Source organism: Balaenoptera acutorostrata, chromosome 15, assembly GCF_949987535.1.
Source record: "Balaenoptera acutorostrata chromosome 15, mBalAcu1.1, whole genome shotgun sequence".
In the NCBI taxonomy this organism is placed as follows: domain Eukaryota; kingdom Metazoa; phylum Chordata; class Mammalia; order Artiodactyla; family Balaenopteridae; genus Balaenoptera; species Balaenoptera acutorostrata.
The window spans coordinates 22,193,650-22,214,182 of NC_080078.1; the positions used below are offsets into that span (position 1 = coordinate 22,193,650).

Sequence of the window (20,533 nt, forward strand, 5' to 3'; positions counted from 1 at the left end):
GGCAGCTGTCCAAGACAGTGACCAGACTGAGACCCACTGTGGAAGGGGCTGTGATCACTGCTGTCTCCCTGGGCCAGTACAGAGCCTGGCCAAAGCCATGGCTTGTCAAGTCTCAGTAAACTGTGTTTTTAAACAATCTGATGAATTTTTACTTATGTATATATCAGTGTAACCACCGCCAGATCAAGGTATAGCCCCGTGGTGGCCCCAACACACAAGGTAATCACTATTCTGACTTCTGTCACCAACAATAGTTTTGCCTATTCTTGAACTTCATATAAATGGAATTACACTGTATGTACTCTTTTGTGTCTGGTTTCTTCTGCCCAATATTGCTCATAAAATTGATGCAGCTTGTTGAATATAGCTGTAGTTCATTCTTTTAAATTGATGTGTAGTATTCCACTGCACAGATGTATCACAATTTATTTGTCCATTCTACCATTGATGGGCATGTAAGTAGTTTCCATTTTCTGACTCTTACGAATAAAGTTGCTGTAAACATTCTTGTGTATGTCTTTTGTCGAACGTGGGCACTCATTTCTCTTGGAGTGGAAGTGCTGGCAGAGAGAAGGCACACGTTCCACTCCGGTGAAAATTGCCAGACAGTTTTCCAGCGCGGTTGCACCAAGTTACACCGCTCCACCCTCCACGCCAGCAACACGTGAGGGTTCCGACTGCTCCCTGTCTTCATCTTGCCGGTCTTTATTTTTAGCCACTCTGGTGGGTGTGTAGCGGTTCTCACTGTAGTTTTAATTAGCATTTCACTGATGGGTAAGGCAGTTGAGCACCTATTTTCATATACCTCTTGTTCATTTATACCTGTCTGAGCCTTTTGTCCATTTTTAAAAAATTGGATGTTTATCATTTTCTTATTTATCATCTTTCTTTTTTTTTTTTTTAATTACACTTACACTATACTAGGTGTGATTTATTTATTTATGGCTGTGTTGGATCTTCGTTTCTGTGCGAGGGCTTTCTCTAGTTGTGGCAAGCGGGGGCCACTCTTCATCGCGGTGCGCGGGCCTCTCACTATCGCGGCCTCTCTTGTTGCGGAGCACAGGCTCCAGACGCGCAGGCTCAGTAATTGTGGCTCACGGGCCCATTTGCTCCGCGGCATGTGGGATCTTCCCAGATCAGGGCTCGAACCTGTGTCTCCTGCATTGGCAGGTAGATTCTCAACCACTGCGCCATCAGGGAAGCCCTATCATCTTTCTTACTCGGAGTTCTTCATATATCTAGATACGAGTCTTTTAATAAAGTTTTATCACACCAAAAATTTACACAGAGAGAGAGACACAGACACACACACCAATGATCACATCCATTTAAAAGTAACTTTGATCCTATTAATTAAATTAAAGCAATTTTTCCTGTCTTAGAAATGACCCCAGCTGACATAACACATGACACAGTCATTTCATATGAACACAGTGGGGCTGGCCCAGCAGGTCCAGCCCGATTTTCACATGCTTGAGCTGAGCATTTGCTCTGGACTGGGCTCCAGAGCAGACTTCAGTTCAGTTCAGACGAGCAGGGGCGGTGCGTGGCGGTGAGACTCACTTGTTTCTTCTTCCTCCAAGATGGGCTGACAGTGAGTCTGCATCGCACCCGTGGATCAGGGTGGTGGGGAAACACAGAGCAAGAGGACCGGGGCAGAAACAATCCCATCTGGCTGGTCTCCAGAGCTGGGCTCTCACAACTAAGCTTCATGCTCACTGTTTACTATGTGTCTGCCACGTGGCAGATTCTTGGGACCCAGAGATGGTTAGGACACCAGCCTCATCCTGAGGGAGCTCACGGTCAAGGAGAAGAGACAAGGGAGCAAGGAAGCATGATGTGGAGTGCTAAGTGTAGTTAAGTGTCACCTCTATAAAGAGGGATGTGTGGTCAGGATGCTATGGAGGGAAGACTGGCATCTCCCAGCTCTTGATGGGTCCCAGGGGCATCTCCACAGTGGAGCTGATGCCACTTGCACTGTGCCTTCATGGACGAGAAGGAGTCGCCAGGCAGAGGGTGGCAGAAGGATGTTCCAAGCAGGGGGCTCAGTGCAGGACTTCCAGCAAGTGACAGTCTTGTGACTGAAGTGTAGGGTGTGTTGGGGACAAGGCGGGAACATTAGGGTGGACCCAGGGATAGAGAGCTTTCCTCTCTCAGCTTCCAGGGAGTCCTGGTGCCTGGAATCATGCTGATCTGTGGGTTACAGCTTTCTAGGGCACCTTTCCCTCTGGGCCAACACTTGCTGAGTGGTTCTTCGTAGGATGGCCTTTCTATTTAGAGGAATCATTGTTTCTGATCCCTCCCCAGAGTCACTGCTGTCCACAAAATAGAGCATGCTGCCTGGCCCTTGACGGGTACTCAAAAGTTGATGAGTTCATCCCCTCCCCTTACCTGAGAACACTTTTCTAAAACGGAGCGACCTTCGGTTCTGTGTTGTTTTTCTTCTGGAGTTGGGACCTAGTGAACAGGAGATGAAGAAAGATGGACCCTCGATGCCCAAATTTCTGGGCCTGGCAGGGAGAAGCAGGGCAGGAGCTCTTGGAGCAAGGGTGTCATGACTGAGTGGGCACTGACGTGATGGGGCCCCAGGGTCTGGGTGGGCTGGAGCCACGAGGCAGGTGGGAGGGGCTGCTTGAAGGGCATACCTGAAGGACTGGGCCTGCCAGAGGAAGCTTCTGGCCTTGGTGATCTCCTGGGCCAATCTCCTTAAATCATCTCCTTCAAATAGCGGCAGCATGGGGTCCTTGAAAAGGGGAAATGAGTATGAAGTTAGATCCACTAAATGACTGGGTGGGACTTGAAAATCCAAAATCTCAGGAGAAAAGTTTTAGAGTGAACTCAAAGCAGCCTTCCTCCCAGTGCAGGAAATCTTGTGGGCCTCAGCTTGCATGTTTCCCGGGACAGGGAGCTCACCACCTGTCAAGGCAGTCATTCTGCAAAGAGGACACTTTGCAGTGAGATGTCTGAGAGTCAGTGTAGGGAGGGGATGGTGGAAACTAAGAGGGTCTCTGGACTTCACTGAAGTCAGCACAGCTCTGCCCAGTAGAACAGAAGTAGTATATATACCTTATCTCACTGTTAATCAGTAAAACCTATACAGCCCCTTCTCTATTTCTTCTAGTAAAACAGCTCCACAGACATGCCTTTTTCTTATGTCAACTAATGAAATTCTAGAGCCTAGCCTTAAAAGTACAAGTTCTCACAATTAGCAAGAGAATCTAAGAAAGAGATGAAACTGTTCCTTCTCCCTGGGAGCAGTAGTGGCAAAGGTCCCACTCTGTACCCAGAAACTATTCAAAGAATCTGATTTGATAAGGTATGAAACAGAGAACCTTCCCAATATCGTTGTTTGTTTTCCTGTGTAATAAGGATATGGGTGAATATTCATTACTTTTACTTATTCTGATCTCTGTATTATTTGTAATATTTGCCCCTAAAACAGTTACTCAAAGAAATCATGCAAAGCATTGACTTCAAAAATTATGCAATGTTCTGTAAACTTTAATTCCCCCCCACCAAAAAAAAAAAAAATCTGGTATTCTGGTTGGTTGTCTTACTGGATGATTTGTTGGCCTGGAAATGTTGTAATTCACAGCAGCACATTCCTAGAAGGTATGAATATGTACATAATTTTTCTATCAGATTGTAAGATCTTATCCTCCATGCATTATAAAACCTATGACTTTACTGTATTTATTTTTTAACAGATCATTTGAATATCTGTGCTTCAATGAATTTAAGGCGGGAAGACAGAAATATGCAGGAATTAAAGAACAGAACTTAGGAGCATGGGTGTCTGGGCTCTGACTTTACCATTTACTCCGACTTTAGGTGTATTCCGAAACCTGACTGACCCTGTTCATTCATCTGTTAAATGGGTATAATAATGGCTGGAAGGCTTAAAAGAGGTAATTTACATAACGCAACAAACCTGTAGCATGTAGGAAGTGCTCAGTGAATGTGAACTGTTCTACTATTAAATAATGCCCCTAACCCTGCTTCTTTCCCAGCCTCTAGGGGAGGCAGCCTAAAAGGAGAGCAGCAGGGAAACACAACCTTTTTGAGTCAATACTTTGTTTTACAAGAGAAGCAGAGATCTTATCAATCAGGAGGAAAAAGCCACGCCTGTTGACATTTTATTGAGCTGTTTCAACAGAACTCACCCAGTAGTTCCACAACCTACCCTTTGGTCGATGAAGCCCCTGGTCAGCAGGCCCTGTATTTTGAAGAGGGAGTCCTCACTGACAGGGCAGTGATAGCGGCCCCCAGTAAGAGAGGCCAGATCTCTCAAGAAGTTAACCGCTGTCCTGCGGGGAGGAACAGAGGGCTGGGGCCAGGCCCACGGAGGTCTCTCTGAGCCCCCAGCCCCTGGGGAAGTCACATGAGTGGGGTAAGGGGTCTTGGACATTGAGGTCTGTGCTACTGAGACTGTGTCAGCATCATCAAGCCCACTCTCCCAGCTGGTATTTGGGTGGCAGTGGCTACTGCTGTGTGAAGTGGATTCACCGTATGAGGGTCACCCTCAAAGCACGGGGCCCCATTCTATCCAGTGCCTACTATGTGTCTGGCCTGGCAGGGACACAGTGTGACCTTTATGGAGCTCACGGTTTAGACAGAGAGATTAAATATGAATGTTCTGAAGGAGCTGAATCTCTCCTGTCTAACACATGTTCTTCTATACAAATAACCATAGCTACTTTAAACTTTTCGCCCCTAAATTTTCACAAATGTGCCCCCAAGAAAGACGAAATGGGAGAACACAGCATGTGACTGTGGGAATTGGTGCAAATCCATTTCCACGCTGGAGAAAGTCAGGATGCTGATGGGTGGGCAGGGGCACAGAGGGGCTCTCTCCGGTGCAATGCCTGCCCAGGGCCTCCTAACTGCTCACACACAGGACTTGGGCCCAGGAGAGCTCAGCGTCTAACGTGAGTCCCTGGATTAGGTGAGGATCAGCCTTGCCCCTCAGACACGTGGCCGTGGGGAAAGGATACAACTCGGCCGCCTCCTCACCGCCCACCTGTCTGAGCAGTTCAGGGAAATGGTGTGCACTTTCACGTCTCTCTTCTCCTTGAGTCTTTGGACTTCACTGAGGATAAGGCTGCAGCTTGTGTCTGGCTTCCCGTCGGTCAGGAGGTACAGTCCTTCCACATCAGGAAAACTGAAAGCTTTCTGAAAGAGCATGTAGGTTGTCTGGCTCAGAAGAGGGGCCAACCAGGACTCAGAAACCACTGGCCTGCTGTCCCCAAGTCTGGTTGGATCTCACCGACTTGTCATTAAGACTGAGAGCCTCCTCTTTCAGCCTATGACAGACCAGGAAGCTGCTGAGGTTTAGGAGAAAGAGCTCAGACCACTTCCTAGCTGGTTAACCCCAAGCAAGTCACTTAACCTCTCTGGGCCTCTGTCTTCATCTATAAAGTGAGAACAGCGAGAATCTCATTCTCACTGGGTTGCTGGGAAGATGAAATGATTTAACAGTAAATTCTAAAGTGCTCTTTGTAAACTGCAAAGCATGGTGCAATGTCAGGATAGGGGTGATGGTATTTCTGCTTTGCCACTGGGTCAGGCTTGGTGGTGGAACTTGCCAGCAATGCTTGCAAGACTGAGGTGCTCCCCTGAGCATGCAGGTTGGTCACCCACTGCATAGCCTCGTGACAGGCTGCGTCTGTGGTCCCCACCAGAGTGTCCTGCCACGGCTGTAGGCCCTCTGCAAAGCTGAGCAGGTTAAAACTGTGGAGAGCGGAGAAGAGGTGGGGGGCGGAGAGGAGGTGAAAGAGATTGGTTAGAACGCACCAGTCTATATTGACCTCAGGGGAAGTAACCTCCATGAGGACTCACACCTATCCCTGAAGACCCTACAGCAAGCCCTGTGCCCCCTGTGGACCACCTGAGAATGAGAACATACACAGTGAAAATTCTGGATGCAGACAGAAATAGATTTAAATCCCACTTCAGCCACTTACTGGTTATGCAATCTTGGGCAAATGATTTAACCTCTCTAAGCCCTTGTTTCCTTTGCTGAAGAATGGGGATAATAATAGGATCGTTGTGCAAACTGAATGACATCACGCATGTAAAGCGCTTGGCACAAGGAAAGTGCTCTATAAGTGTCTGCTCTTTTTAATATTAAGGCAAGAAGGAGTCCCAGCCTAGGACCAGTCTCCCGCTATCCCCTCAGGGTCAACCCTTCTGGGTAGAGAGAAGAAACCACCCCAAACCCCCTCTCTTAAAACATCAAGTTCAGCTGAAATCCACAATTCAAGGCCACCTGGTGGGTCCTCTGATCTGCTTGCAATTGTCCCTGCGCCTGAGATGGATTTGTAAAAACCACTTTGCTTCAGAAGGCAGTGTTCTTCCCTGCTCTTCAGAAGAGCACTTCGGAAGCCTCCAGGCCCTTTGGAACTGTGAGGAGGGAGTGACCTTGGCCAGGGCAGCCGCAGGAACTATCCCTTGGATCTCCTGACCCCCGCGCCCCAGCACCCCTGCCTCTTACCTGTCACAGTGCTTCCACAGCTGTTCCCAGATCAGCAGAGCGAGCTCTGTCTTCACCTGCTGCAGGCAGGGGCCCATGGATCCCGACGTGTCCAGCAGGATGCACACTTTGCTCTCCAAAATGGCACCAAAGAGTCGGCGGCTCCCTGCTCCGAGGCGGGTGGAGGCAGAGGCAGGGGAGGAGTGAGGGTGGTTTTCCTCACTGCAGCTATCAAATCCAAGGTCTTGCCACACCCACTGCCTGAGGGATCATGGATCAGATGTGAACCTACTGGGAGACGGCCTCTGTGGTGTTGCTAGGGGGGTCATTGTCCAAGGGCAGAGCCGGTGTGAGGACTGGGCTTCGGGAGGTCAAGGTTTCAGCCGTGGCTTTGCCTGGGATGACTCGCCCAAGTGATTATAACTTCCCTGGGCTTGAGTCTCCTCACCCCTAAAATTAAGTGATTGGGTTAAGCGGTGTCACAGTATTGTTTGGGGCTGGAAATGATGTTACAGAGCATGGAGTCTGTAGATTGGTTGACAGAAGTCAAGTGAGCATGCACTGTGTGCCTGGCACTGAGCAAAGTGCAGTGGAGATGAGAGAGTGTCCCTGCCCTCACGGAGCTGCCAGTCAGGCAAGGAAGACGAATGTTATACCAACAGCTACCACTCTGCTGAGGGTTATGACAAAAAGTTAAGGAGTACATACCTGGGAGAATCTGAATTTGATGGATGTGGGGTGGGGAGCAGACAAGCTATGGCTGAAGGATGAGAGGGGGTGTGCGTGGAGAGAACAGACTGTGAAAGGCTCTGAGTGGGAGAGAGGAGCATGTCATGCTTGAGGGACAGAGAGAAAGCTGGAGAGGTTGTTAAAGGATTTGGGATTTATCCCAAGGGGAAACAGAGAGGGCCAGCAACTTGCCCAGGGTCACACAGCCTGGCAGAGAAGCCGAGATTCACATCCAGGTCCTCTGATCCATGCTTTAAGGCAACTGCTAACCCCAGCCCTTCTGGTGCCCCAAGGCTAAACAGAGGTAACACGGGGGAAGCCAAAGAGCAGAAGATGGCATATCCAGCATTCCCGAATCACACCTCAGACCTCACTGGAGGCAGGAGTAGAAAAAGTGGAAAACTGCTGCAAAAAGGGTCCACTGGTCTCCAGGAAAAGGTGGCCTGAGCTGGCTGGACCCACTACCCAGAATCTTCCAGGACTCACCTGGGCTGTTCTCTGGCAGTGCTCATGGCAACATGAGGACATGAGGGGAGCCATCCTGAGGCGTGTGGGACGTTCCGTGGGGACCGCCAGCCAGCTGGCCGAGGGGCCTCCCACCACAGAAGGCCAGCTGATCCATCTTGGGAACCAGACAGCGGAAACACCCCGCAAGCCACCGAGCCCCGCCGTTATCGCCTCCCTAACTCTGCTTTCTTTGTCCGTCTCCATCATCACTACCCTTCCCAGCTATCCTAATCTTTCCCCTGGATTCCTACTAGGTTCCCCTGATTGCACTCCATCCCCTCAACAGTTTGTACTCCACGCAGCAACCAGAGGGATTGTTGCCGATGCTAACTTCATCACTTTCCCCTGATTTAAAACCTTTTAGCGGCTTCCCGTTGCTCTTAGGATAAAGTCTGGGCCATGGCCTCATCTCCCTGGAATGGTGGCACCCTTTAATCTCAGCACCCCTGCTTCCTTCAGTCTTTGTACTCAGCCTCCTCCCCCGCTTAGCACCTCAGTCATGCCCTGAGAGTCTTCCCTCTCTTTCCTCAGGTGACGCCCTGCCATTCTTCAGATCTCAGCTCAAATGTCACCTCCTCGGGGAAGCCCTCCGTGATCTCTCTGTGCAGGCCCCCTGCCCCTCTCTCACTGCACCATGCCTGTCTCCTCCCTACACTTGTCACCATTGCTCTTTGGGTAACAACTGTCTCCCCTAGACCATATGTTCCATGAGCTCAGGGAACCTGTGAAGTGTTTCCCCTACCACCTCCCCAGCACGGAGCGGGAGAACATCACTTATTCGTTGAATAATGAATGAGTGGCTCAGTGCAGCATCCCCTGGGTACGTTCGGAGGCGTTAGATGGTGTTGGGTGTGTAGCTGTATGTGAGGTGGGGGAGCGACTCGTACTACACAAGGAGCGGCTGCACGGCTGGCCTTCACACTCTCCCTGGCGGGAAGTGTGCGTTGGGAATGGGGAACGCACATGACCTCGTCGCCCCGCCTCAGCCTCTGACCTGACAGCTGCACCCGAGCTTGCCACCCGCTCCAGAGGCTTTGGAAAGCAGCAGTCAGCCCAAGGACTGTTTATACCAGGTTCTACTGCAGAGGACTGGACCTAATGAATTTGTGCAGGAGCCTGAGCGGCCCACCCTGGGATCCTTCCTCTATCGTCCCAGGAACCCTCCAGGCCCCAAAGCCTGAACTGAGCCTCCGGTTCAGTTCTAGCTGTCTGCCCGGCCTTTTGGACTTGATGCTTCAGACCATCTCCTAATCCCCAGCCCAGCCTCCTCTGGGATGTGAGCCTGGCTCTCCTCAGCCAGCCCTGCCATTCGCCTCTCCCAGAGGGGCCTTGGTGCTCTCTGTAAAGAACAGGGCCGTCTTCTCTGTCCGGAGCCCCTCCCATCTCTACCTCCACGGACTGGTTCTACGGGGCCCAATCGACACTAAATTGAGGCTCCTGAGGGGCAGCAGCCCTTCAGTCACACCCAGGAGGCGAGGTGTGGGAGGCGAGGTGTGGGAGGCGACCTGGCAGAGCGGCCTGAACAGGCCTGGTTCTCCCTGGCGCTCTGGCTCGTGCTCTACCTCCCTGTCATCCGGCACCTTGCCTGACCTCTGAACCCAGAAGTCACGTTGCCCCTGGCTGACAGTCTGTGAGTGCCTAGCCTGGGAAGGACGGACCCTGGGGTCCCTGGGGTTGCCCTCCCGCTGCCCATCACGCTCCTCCGCCCTCCAGGATAGCAGGCAGGCTCACCAGACAGCAGCCACTGCAGCCTTTGGACATAGCACCGCATCACCTTCTCCAGGTGTGTGATGTACGCTTCGATTTCCCTGGGTGTACACTGAATGTGTCTCACCATCCCCTGGATTAAGGCAAGCAAAGGAAAATTCCACCCACCCCCCACCCCGTCAGCTATTTCTTCACCTCCCCATTACCCCCTAAAATAGTTTAGTCTACTGTGGTTCACAATTTTCAAAACATTGTTAAATATACATTTTTGTCTGTTTGTTTAAAAGCTTTTTTCTTTTATTAAACTACCAAATGCATAGTTCTCGGAAGGTTTGTGGGAATTGGGATGATGATTTTTGTGGCGGATGTGGTCACTGTAATAAGAAAAAACATAGTATCTCTAAATTTTAAATAGAAAACCCTTAATGGTAGGATGGGAGGTCGATAAATTTCAAACTAAAAGATGACCTCTGATGGAGGAGGGGGGCAGCATGATTAAACTCCCATAAAATTTTTCTGGTGGATAATTTTGAATTTGGTGGTTATTTTTAGCTTTATAGCTGACAATGTCATATCAAAGGGCAAGGAGAGAAAATGGGGTCTCTTTTTTAAAAGCACGATTAGATTTTCATTTTCTACTAAATTTACCTGTTCCAGTGTCAAAGCAATAAAAAAAATTACCTCAAAACTAGAAAATAGAGAACCCCCTCACCTCCTGTCATAAGCGCTGTTCCCGGCCATCCTGATGGGACCATCATCAGTATCAGGGTACAGAGTTCTTATTAGTGAGTATTCCAGCCACTGCCCTACATTCTCGGCAGCTGTTTCTAATTCTCACACCAATGAGCCCCTCTAACCCTAGAGCATGGTCTCAGGCACTCTGAGGGGCTGACTTTTCTTCCAACAGGATTCTGCATCTCCTATTCCTTGAGGGCAGTCCCCCTTTGGGGGGTGGGGTTCTTAGAAGCAGGAATTGAAGCCAGGGGCACACATTCATGTGGAGTTTTCCCCAACACACCCAGCCATTTGTGACTGAGAAGAGACAGGAGCTGGGAGAAAAAAAACCAACACCAATCTTGACTTACATTGATCTCTATGCTGGGGAAGATACTGCAGTATTTGGCTGATGCCGACGTCTGTATTGACTTTTGATGAGCGCAGTTGGGACCGAGGTATCTGGAGATCTCCATCTTCAGTTTTTTTAGTCCATAATTTGCTACCCACTTTGGAATAAAGGAAAGAACTATTATCTTGGGTAATTCAGGCTTAATGGAATGATTGACTCATCTTTTAAAACCTCATGTTTGAAATCTGTCTTGTATTTGGAATGTGGGGTTCCCAGGTCCTCACTGAGCCTCCATCACATTCAGATTCCTGCCCCTGTGCAGGGGAGAGATGCACAAGAAATACGGGGAACAGGGAACAAAATTTATTGAGCACTTACTTCTCCCTAGTCTGGTGGATACTGTTGCCTCCCCAATTTCCATTTCAACCCTCTCCCATGAAATTTGAATGGAAACCCTGATTGTTCTAAAGTTTAGACTCTAAACCAATGAGGATAGTCTCAGGCTCCTTGTCACAATGAGAGATACAAGAATGGCTTGGTTTAAAGCAATCAGAGCATGGCATCCAGGGTCAGAACCAAGCTCAGACTTTTATTGACCAGTTGTGGGAAGAAAAGATGTTCTATCTTCTGGATCTGTACAAGAAGGGGGATTTCTGCTGCTTGCATCCAAAAGGATCTGACGCCACTAAATACTTTACACAAAATGTATTTCAATTAATCAGCAATCCTATTAGGTACAATTGTTTTCATTTTATAAAGGAAGACATTGAGACTGAGTGACTTGTCCAAGGTCACCCAGCTAGGAAGTGGCAGACCCAGGTTCCCACGTAGTTCTATTGAATCCTTATCCTGACACTTTAAACAGTCATTCTAAGCAGGTTTGGCCTCAATTCCAAGTATACCCACACCCTCTTAGAAATAATGGTTGGTGGAAGGAATTATTGCGTGGGGGCATGTGCTGGTGCAGACAGCATAATACCTCTCGGCTGGAGCAGACTGTATCCTTTCTGGGCAACTCAATAGAAGAGCTAGTCCTTCTTAGGCCTCTTCCTTGAGGGTACTTCCTGTACACAAAGCCTGGGAGAAACAGAGCAGGGTTACTTTGTGCAATTCTCTTACCCTAGCCTCCCTTTCCCATGTCAATTTCTCTGTCAATCAAGTCAGCTGTAACATTCCTTAGGTGCAATTTGCTGAGAGGTAGGAGGGAGGCTGTTGTGCTGATCTGGGGAAGCATGCTGGGATCTCCCTTCTCTACATGTCAATGAGTTGCTACCGGGACCTGTGCCATTTCACAGCAATCAATCTGGTTGGCCCGGGAGACTCATCTCCACTCCCTTCCCATCAGTCTGAGGACCCTGCCCCTCGTGCACAGAGCAGGAGAGCCGCGCCCAGGGACCTGGGGAGATGCCGACATCAATTCTTCCCATTCTCCTGCCTGTGTCAAGACTTTGCAAGCTCATTTCCCTGGGCTGGGAGATGTGAGTGGTTTGAGGATAGGCCTGCTTGGGGTGCACTGCTGCCCATGTCCCGGGACTGCGGGACATTTCTCCTTTCCTTGGGGCCTGATCACCTTCCAGGTCCCACGGGGAAAGGGGGCTGTCCAGACATCTGTGCAGCCTCCGACTTACCCACGTTATTCCCTGTCTCTGTATAGAACAGCGAGATAGAGGTCTCTGCGTCCCTTGATTTGGTCTTCCTCCTCCGATCTGCAGTCCCTTCTTTCACTGGCTGGGCTGTAGCTAGAGGACATTTAGCCTGTCGGCTGGAGCAATCTTGAGGGTTTATGTGGTGAAGTTGTGCAGCTTGGCTTAGAGACTAGTCAACTTCAGCTATGCTCTGCCCTTGAAATGGGGCTCCCAGGTGGATTTGAGGTCCTTTGGGACTACCCGGGTCCTCTGGCCTCCCCTGGATCAGTAAAGCCAGAGCTGCTGATATTTACCAGGCTTGGTGCGAAGTGCTTCCCGTAGCCTGTCTTGTTTTATCCTCATAGTACCCCAGTTTACAGATGAGGTAAGTGGGACTCAGAGTCAGTAAGAAGCAGAGTAAAGATTCCATCCAGGTCTTGCTGACTCCAGAACTCTGCTCTGAGCCGCTCTGCTATGTGTCTGACATTAGAAGACACATGATCTTAGGTTCTATGAGCTGAGTATTTTCATAAAAATACTGGTGCCCTGTCATGACCGGCTGACACTGGACATTCTCCTTAGCCCCTCTGAGCCTGAATTTCTTCATCAGTAAACTGGAGGAACTAATAGATTCCCTGCCATACAGGACGGATTGTTATAAGCTTTAAGTGGGCCGATCTTAGCAGAAGGGCTGGCACACGACTGCTGACCACTTTAGTTACTGTCGTCACGAATCCATGCCTCAGCCGTGCTTGCCCACCCTCCACCCCCGTGGCCGTGCCTTACCTGGGGGGACGCCCGCTTTGCCACTGAGTGGACTCCACAGCAGAGCTTTCAAGGGGGGACTCTTCTCTCTGGCAGGGTCATCTTTAATGCTCTAGAAAACAGCAGTCTTTTCCATCAGAGGTCTGTTCTCGGTGGGGGGCAGTACCCCAGTCCTCCCAGCCTCAATCTGTCAAGTAGGAACCTTTGCGTGGAGAGGCCTCAGGAAGTAGACTTCTCACACGCTTGCCCCATCTCCTGCTGCACGTTCAGAGAGGACTCTGGGGTTTGAGGTGAAAAAGGGTGTGTGTGTGTGTGTGTGTGTGTGTGTGTGTGTGTGTGTGAGTGAGAGTGTGTGTGAGTGTGCGACTCAGTGTGCTTGCGTGTGTGTGCGAGTGTGTGAGACTGTGTGTGTGCATGTGCATGTGTATGTGACAGTGTGCGTGTGTGTGTGTGGTGTGTTTGCGTGAGTGTGTGAGAGCGTGCGTGTGTGTACGCGTGTGTGCGTGCATGTGTGCATGTGAGTGTATATGTGTGCATGTTATGTGTGTGCATGAGTGTGTGAGTGTGTATGCGTGTGTGGAGAGTGTGTGTGAGTGTGCGTGCATGTGTGCACGTGCGTGTATGTGTGTGAGTGTGTGTGCATGGGTGTGCGTTATGTGTGTGCATGAGTGTGTGAGTGTGAGAGTGTGTGTGCATGTGTGTGGAGAGTGTGTGCGCATGTGTGTGCGTGTGTGTGTGAGAGTGTGAGTGTGTGTGTTATGCGAGAGGGCCTGCTAGGATAACTGTGGGGATTTGCCTGAACTTTTTTCACCAGTTACCTGCCCCTTTTCCTACTGGACTGGGATTTCTGGGCCTCCAGCATGACAAGCAACCACTCTGGTAACTTCTGTGCCCTATTGGGCACCTCGGTTTTAAGGAAGGGGTTCCTTCATTACCGGGCACAACCAGAACATGGTGATGGTTAAACAAAGTCACCCAGGGCCTGGACCAGCGGAGGAGACCTCTGGGTGGCGGCTGTGAAAAACGCCCAGAGCTGCCATCCCAGAGAGCCACCCGCCAGCAACCCAGCTTCCCATACCTGCATGTCAGGAGGCCTGCTAGAGGCCCTGGTGCAGCCCAAGCCCCCTCGTAACTGAACCAGCTTGGGAACCACTGAAGGCCCAAGAGGCGGACTCCGAGACCGTGGGGTTTCACCTCAGAATTTGGGAAGACGGGAAGGCGTGATGTCTCTGGGCCGGCTCCCAAAACCTGGTGGAGTTCTGTGCACGAGGGCAGTGCCCGTGTGGACAGAATCTCTCGGAAGTGCTGACCCCGGGAAGGGAGCTAGCTGCACACTGTTTGGGTGGATTTCTTCATCCTGAAAATGTGCTGTGTTCACAAGGGCCTGTCAGTCGGTGAAATGCTGAAGTGCTCGCAGATCTCACTGCCCTTCTGCTCACAAGTGCTGTGGAGTCTGGGGTCTCCCCCCACACCTCTAGAGGCCCCTTCTGATTGCCGAGGTGAGTATTTTATGCGGGACAGATTTGACAGGCTGTGAACGGGGATCAGCCCCCGGGCAGGCCCAGGTCCACCCTCAGGCTCCAATCAGGCCCCCGAAAGCCTCAGGCAGCAGCAGAAAGAACCCATTAGACGCCCCAAGCCCCTAATTCCTTTGCCCCAAGAGACCCTCCCAGACAAGCCCTCTCGCCTTACAACCAGCACGTGTAATGGAGGGTGCCAAGTCCATGGAGCCCTTGGTACCGCAAACCTGGGACAGTCAGGCAGAGCCAAAGGTGGGGTGGAGGGGTGGTCGGAGCTGAGAAGCAGGCCCCCGGGGGTCCCCTCCCCCTGCAGGCCAGGACACTGACCACTGAGGACCCTGCTCCCACCTCCGCTGGCCCTGGGGTCTGGGGCCCTGGCCCAGGCCGCTTCAAGATCTAGGAAAGACCAGGAGACAAGGCAGAAACAAAACCCCGTGTGTTATTAGGGAGGGGAGTCAAACCATTCTGGCCACAGAGGGTGCTGTGGGCTTGGAGGGACCGAACTTCCCAGGCTGACTTCTCAGCTTGAGCATCTTCGGCTTTTCTCTCCGGAGGGCTGCACTTTCCTGTTCTTTTCCAGACTGGTTCTTCAGAGAGGACACGAGTAAGGCACACTGCAGGGGGATTGGGAGCGTCAGCGGCACCCGAGCCAGCGTGTCTCCATGCAGGGCACGCGGGCACGCGCGCACGCGCACACACACACACACACACACAGCAGGAGGCGCTGGGGCCCCTGGGGCCCCTGTACTCCTCTTTCTGTCCCTAGAGTGCTGCCTGGGGCCAAGAGCACTGTGGATCAGGCCTATTAATAATAAGTACCATGGGACTTCCCTGGTGGCGCAGTGGTTGGGAGTCTGCCTGCCAATTCAGGGGACACGGGTTCGAGGCCTGGTCCGGGAAGATCCCACATGCCACGGAGCAACTGGGCCACAGCTGCTGCCACAGCAGCTGAGCCCGCGGGCCACAACTGCTGAGCCCGCGGGCCACAACTACTGAGGCCTGCGTGCCTGGAGCCCGGGCTCTGCAACAAGAGAAACCACTGCAATGAGAAGCCTGCGCACTGCAATGAAGAGTAGACGCCGCTCGCTGCAACTAGAGAAAGCCTGCGTGCAGCAGCGAAGACCCAACGCAGCCAAAAATAATAATAATAATAATAATAATAATAATAAGTACCATGTATGAAGGGCCTGGGATGCATCAGGCACCGGGCTACTTACTGCCTGGGGGTCTCAAACCTCCTTGCCAACAAGACATGCAACTACAGTGGCAGGGCAAGTGCTATCTTATCCCCATTTTACAGGTGAGGAAACCAAAGCTTATGAATTTAAAGGACTTGTCCAAGGCCATACTATGAGTAAGTAGAGGATCTTCCATTCAATCCCAGGCAGGTCTTGTTCCAAAGCCAGTGTTCTCTCCATATGTGGACCCAGCATCCACATATGGTGGTCAGCTCACCATGTGCCCAGGGCCGACCCTAGATGCTGGCAGAATAGTGGTGTGATACTTGTTTCCTTTGCCTATATACTTCTCAACTGCCTGAAAGATTCTTCAATAATTATTCTCAATCAAGGCACTAGAAGACACCACTCAAATGTAACTAACATCATAAGAAGGGTAGATTAAACCATTAGTGCCCATTAACACCTTGTGAATGAGTTTATCAGCTGAGGGAACAGGACTAATGTGCACCTGAGAAGCAGTTTAATAAAGCACCAAAGAGCGGCCCTTTCCGGGAGGACAGCTCAGGCACGGCTAGGGGAGCCATGGGTTTGCCAGTCTATGGCCCTGCCCTCCCAAGAGCTCACCACGTAGCTGGGGAGACGGGCAGTCCTGACAATGGTTGTATTTGAAATGTGAGTCACGTCCACCTACGTGTTCTCTGTCCATCCCCATGGCTTGAACTGCCCCACACCTCTATGTCCAGCCCTCATCTTTATCCACCTGCCTGAAGGATGCCCCCACGCGTTATCTCACAGGCCCCGCAAACTCACCTTTGTTCTAGGCCCACCCTCCCTGAATCCCCACCTGTTTTCTCTCTCTGGGTCAATGGCACCACTGTCTACCAGGTCCCGCAGCAAGGAACTTGGGAGTCATCCTGGGATTTCTTCTTCTTCCTCACCCCATTCATTCAATCAGCCACGAGTTTGGTCAATTCTTCCTTAAAGACATGTTCTCATATTTGTTCCCTTATTTCCATTCTCATTGTTCCCGATGCGATCTGGTCCCGCTCTCATCTCACCTTGAACTGCTCAACACGCTCTCTGAGGAGGTAACACTTTAGTGAAACTTGAATCATAAGGAGCAACCCATGGATGACCTGGGAGGGGAACAGTTGGTGAAGGAAGAGGCAGGTACAAAGGCCTTGAGTTTAGGAATGAGATTGATGTGTTCAAGAATGTACAGGCCAAGATGCAGGGCACACGGACCTGAAACCAGTGACTTACAGGAAACTCTCACATTTCATTGGAAGCCTTTGGTGTCTGTGGATCAGCACAAAGGTGGAAAGCTGATGTGGGATGAGTTGTGTCCCCCAAAAAGACATGTTGAAGTTCCCCGGTAACCATAAACATGAGCTTACTTGGAAGCAGGGCCTTTGTAATTAAGATGTAAGTTAATGAGGTTGTACTGGGAGGGTGGGCCCTTAATCCAATACAATTGGTGTCCTTATAAGAGGAGAAGAGACACAGACACACACACAGAGGGAGGAGAGCCATGTGGAGATGGAAGCAGAGATTGGGGTTGTGCTGCCACAAGCCAAGGAAAGGCAAGGATTGCTGGTGCCAAGGACTCCCTCCCTTGACCAAACTTTAGTCATGTTCCTCTGAGCCCCCTTCTTGGCTGGGCTTTGACTTTGGCCTGCTGAACCCAGTTTTAGCAAAGAATCCTGTTGAGCCTGTTTAGCAAGAATCCCCCTGCCCTCGATATCTAGTCAACTTCATCTTAGTAATTTTCCATCCACTGACCCTCTCACTCTGCTTATTGGCTATAAATGCCCAGCTATCTTTGCTGTATAATCAGAGTCGAGTTCAATCTCTCTCCCCGATTGCAGGTGTCTTGAATAATGTCCTCCTTGCCATTTTTAACAAGCATCCAGTGCAATTTCATTTCTTTAACAGCAACCATCACCAGAAGCTAGGAAGAGGTAAAGAGGGATTCTACCCAGAGCCTTCGGTGGGGACATGGCCCTTTTGATACTTTGATTTCAGACTCTAGCCTCTGGGACTGTGAGGGAAGAAATGTCTGTTGTTTTAAGCCACCCAGTTTGTGGTACTTTATATGGCAGCCCCAGGACCCTAATACAGAAGCCAGCGCAGTCATTTGCCCCACACCTAAGGCATACCTTTTGGGAGTAGTTGAGAGCCTTTTCCATCTCAGACGTGATGGCACTGATATCATCGCTTTCGTAAATACCTGGAAACAAAGCACATCATGATCGATCGTGGGGAAGGGATGGAGATTCTGGCAAGTGTCTACATCTGTAAACACGTGGGCCATGTGGAGGTGACCTCAGCCCAAGGGGCAGGGTGGGGTCTTAATGGGCTTAGCTGACTAGCCCCCGCCCACACTTTCTGGTGGTAAAGGGGATGGACGGGTACAGTGAGGATACCAAGAGCAGGGCCAGCCTTGGGACCCAGCACCCCGGCACCCAGCCAAGAGCTCTCACCCACAGGAAGCGTAGGTCAGGGGAAAGGTCCTGCTCCTCCAGTGAATAAAAAGATCCACCTTGGGGTTAATTAAAGTAGCTAATGTCTGTAGTGAATAATGTCTGTAGTAATATCTCAAATATGACTCATCTGAGAGGGACTAGAGTGTAATGACTAACAAGACAGACTCTGGGTTCAAATCCTGGTTCTACTACTTACTACGTCTATGCTTTGGGTTCTGTGTCTCAGCTTCCCTATCTGTAAAATGGGGATAATAGTAATAACACACTTCATAGGGTTATTGTGAGGAATGAATCACGACATATGTAAAACACTTAAAACCGTGTCTGGCATATAATAGTTATTCTATAAATGTTTGCTATTATTAATAATAATCAACAATAATAACTTAAATGTATATGCCTAGCACTTTTCATGAGTTCCACCCCTGGCTATGCCACTAATTTTGTAACCACAGGCACCTCATGTTCTTGGGAGTCATTTCTTCATCTATAAATCAGAGAGGCCAGAATGCACTAGCATGTCCCAAGCTTCTGTCCCTCCTGAATCACGTCACAATTTTGCCTTGTCTGCATATCACCTAAACCATAATTTACTTAACATATATTTTTAATCAATTCACTTTCATTTACTTAAAAGTACACACATATATAAAATTGAGATGTAATTGACATATAACATTATATTACTTTCAGGTGTACAACATAATGATTTGATATTTGTATATATTGTGAAATGATCACCATAAAAGTCTAGTTAACATCCTTTAAAAGCATATTTTAAAGAGAAAATTTATGTCACTGCTGACAATGAATGCTAGCATTTTTTAAATGAAATATTACAACAATCATATAACCATTTAGGGGAGGGAAAAAAATTTTCCTCTACCCTCCTAGATTCTCCAGCTGGGGCCTTGGAAATCAAACTGACAAAAGACAGATTAACAAGAGAAAAATAGAGTTTATTAATGCATGCGGTGTGCATACATGGGGGAGAAACTCAGCGATGAGTTACTCAGAGGGAGTGGTTGGAACTTGGGGCTTCTGTAGCACCTTACCGAAGAACAATAGAAATGACAAGACAAAGGAAATGGGGTTTGGCTTTGAGGGCCGGCAGACTATGGGAAGGTAAATATTTGGGGGGAACTAATGGAAGACAAGGGTTTTTTAGGTGAGGGTTGTTACGTAGATTCCTCTTGGTGCTGTGAAGAGCCCAGAGCTGCCAACCAGAGCTTAAGAGTCTAAGAGTCATCCTTCATCTCCTGGCACAGAAGCAGGACAGAGAAATTTATGTCCTGCTTTTAGGCAAAGGGGGGAAGGGGAAGCAGAGAGGTTTTTTGGCATCTGCTGTTTCTTAATTGTCTTCAGCTCAAAATAATCCTTATGCCAAAGTGGCATATATTGAGGTGGCATATTCTGACCTCCTACAACTATGACAAAAAATTGTTGCTTTGTATTCCATGTACAACGATCTTGCCAGCCACCTGCTGTGAACATATCACCTTTTGGGAAATGCTAAACTAAGGGACCTTTAGGGCCCCTTCCAGCCCCAACATTCTAAAATATTTTTAAGTAGTTTTACTTTTTTTCTTTTTCACTTTAAAACAATTATGGGAAGATATACATAACATAAAATGTACCATTGTAACCATTTTTAAGTGTACAGTTCAGCAGCATTAAGTACATTTACACTGCCGTGCAGCCATCGCCACCATCCATCTCCAGAACAGTAATTTTACATTTGCAAATGTGATTTTCACAGGCCGCTTTCCTGGAATATGGCTATAGCATAGGGAGCTATGTTGGCACTGAGACAACTGTCTGGGAAGAAAGATGTGGAGAGTCCAGCCAACTCTTACACACCTGTGTCTCCAAACCAGTGGAAGCGGCCCCCAGCAGCCCGGGCGACCTCCCGGTAGGCAGCGGCCGTGTCGGTGCGGCTGGCATAGCAGGCAGGGGGCGTGGTGTCCATCTGTGACTCGCCCACATAGAAGAGACACACGTTCAGCTGGAAGTCACAGCCCACACGGGCCTCGGCCATGTAGGCGCTGAGCATAGCCTGTGGGGAGACAGGGAGGAGGGGCCCACAGCTGAGGGCTCTCCAAGCCGCTGATATTGGGTCAGTTCAGCCTAATTGCTTTCCTGAGGACCTACTGTGTACCTGGTCTAGTATGTGGCACTGAGGATGGAAAGGTGAAAGAGGCTGGGTCACCATTTCTCTCACTATCTTAATAGGGCCTGGCCGGGGAGCGGGGTCTGAGATCCTAGACCAGCATCCTTGACATCCCGTGGAAGCTTGTTAGAGATGCAGACTCTCAGGCCCCTTTGGAACCAGGTCTAACAACATCTGCATTTGAACAACATCTCCAGGTGATTCTTTGGCATGATAAAGTCCAGACTGGAAAATCATGCTGGAGAAACCAGTTGCTAGGCATCCACCTAGCAGAAGATGTGGGGTCGCGAAGGATAAGGGATGCC

General features: G+C 49.8%; 1 protein-coding gene across 1 annotated transcript in view; it reads right to left on the reverse strand.

Moving 5' to 3' along the window:
* Window positions 1-1,535: 1,535 nt before the first annotated feature.
* The window catches only part of VWA3A (von Willebrand factor A domain containing 3A), a gene marked incomplete at its 5' end in the record, with an annotated part of 44,809 nt that continues 25,811 nt past the window's right edge, over window positions 1,536-20,533 (reverse strand). Inside the window, 15 exons of the mRNA XM_057529467.1 lie at window positions 1,536-1,600; window positions 2,392-2,457; window positions 2,646-2,743; window positions 4,184-4,307; window positions 5,021-5,172; window positions 5,586-5,730; window positions 6,494-6,638; window positions 9,440-9,548; window positions 10,501-10,638; window positions 11,461-11,558; window positions 12,110-12,220; window positions 12,893-12,983; window positions 14,853-15,005; window positions 17,732-17,802; window positions 19,919-20,114. Coding sequence (XP_057385450.1) covers window positions 2,406-2,457; window positions 2,646-2,743; window positions 4,184-4,307; window positions 5,021-5,172; window positions 5,586-5,730; window positions 6,494-6,638; window positions 9,440-9,548; window positions 10,501-10,638; window positions 11,461-11,558; window positions 12,110-12,220; window positions 12,893-12,983; window positions 14,853-15,005; window positions 17,732-17,802; window positions 19,919-20,114 — 1,683 coding nt within the window. The remainder of the gene's footprint in view (window positions 1,601-2,391; window positions 2,458-2,645; window positions 2,744-4,183; window positions 4,308-5,020; window positions 5,173-5,585; window positions 5,731-6,493; window positions 6,639-9,439; window positions 9,549-10,500; window positions 10,639-11,460; window positions 11,559-12,109; window positions 12,221-12,892; window positions 12,984-14,852; window positions 15,006-17,731; window positions 17,803-19,918; window positions 20,115-20,533) is intronic.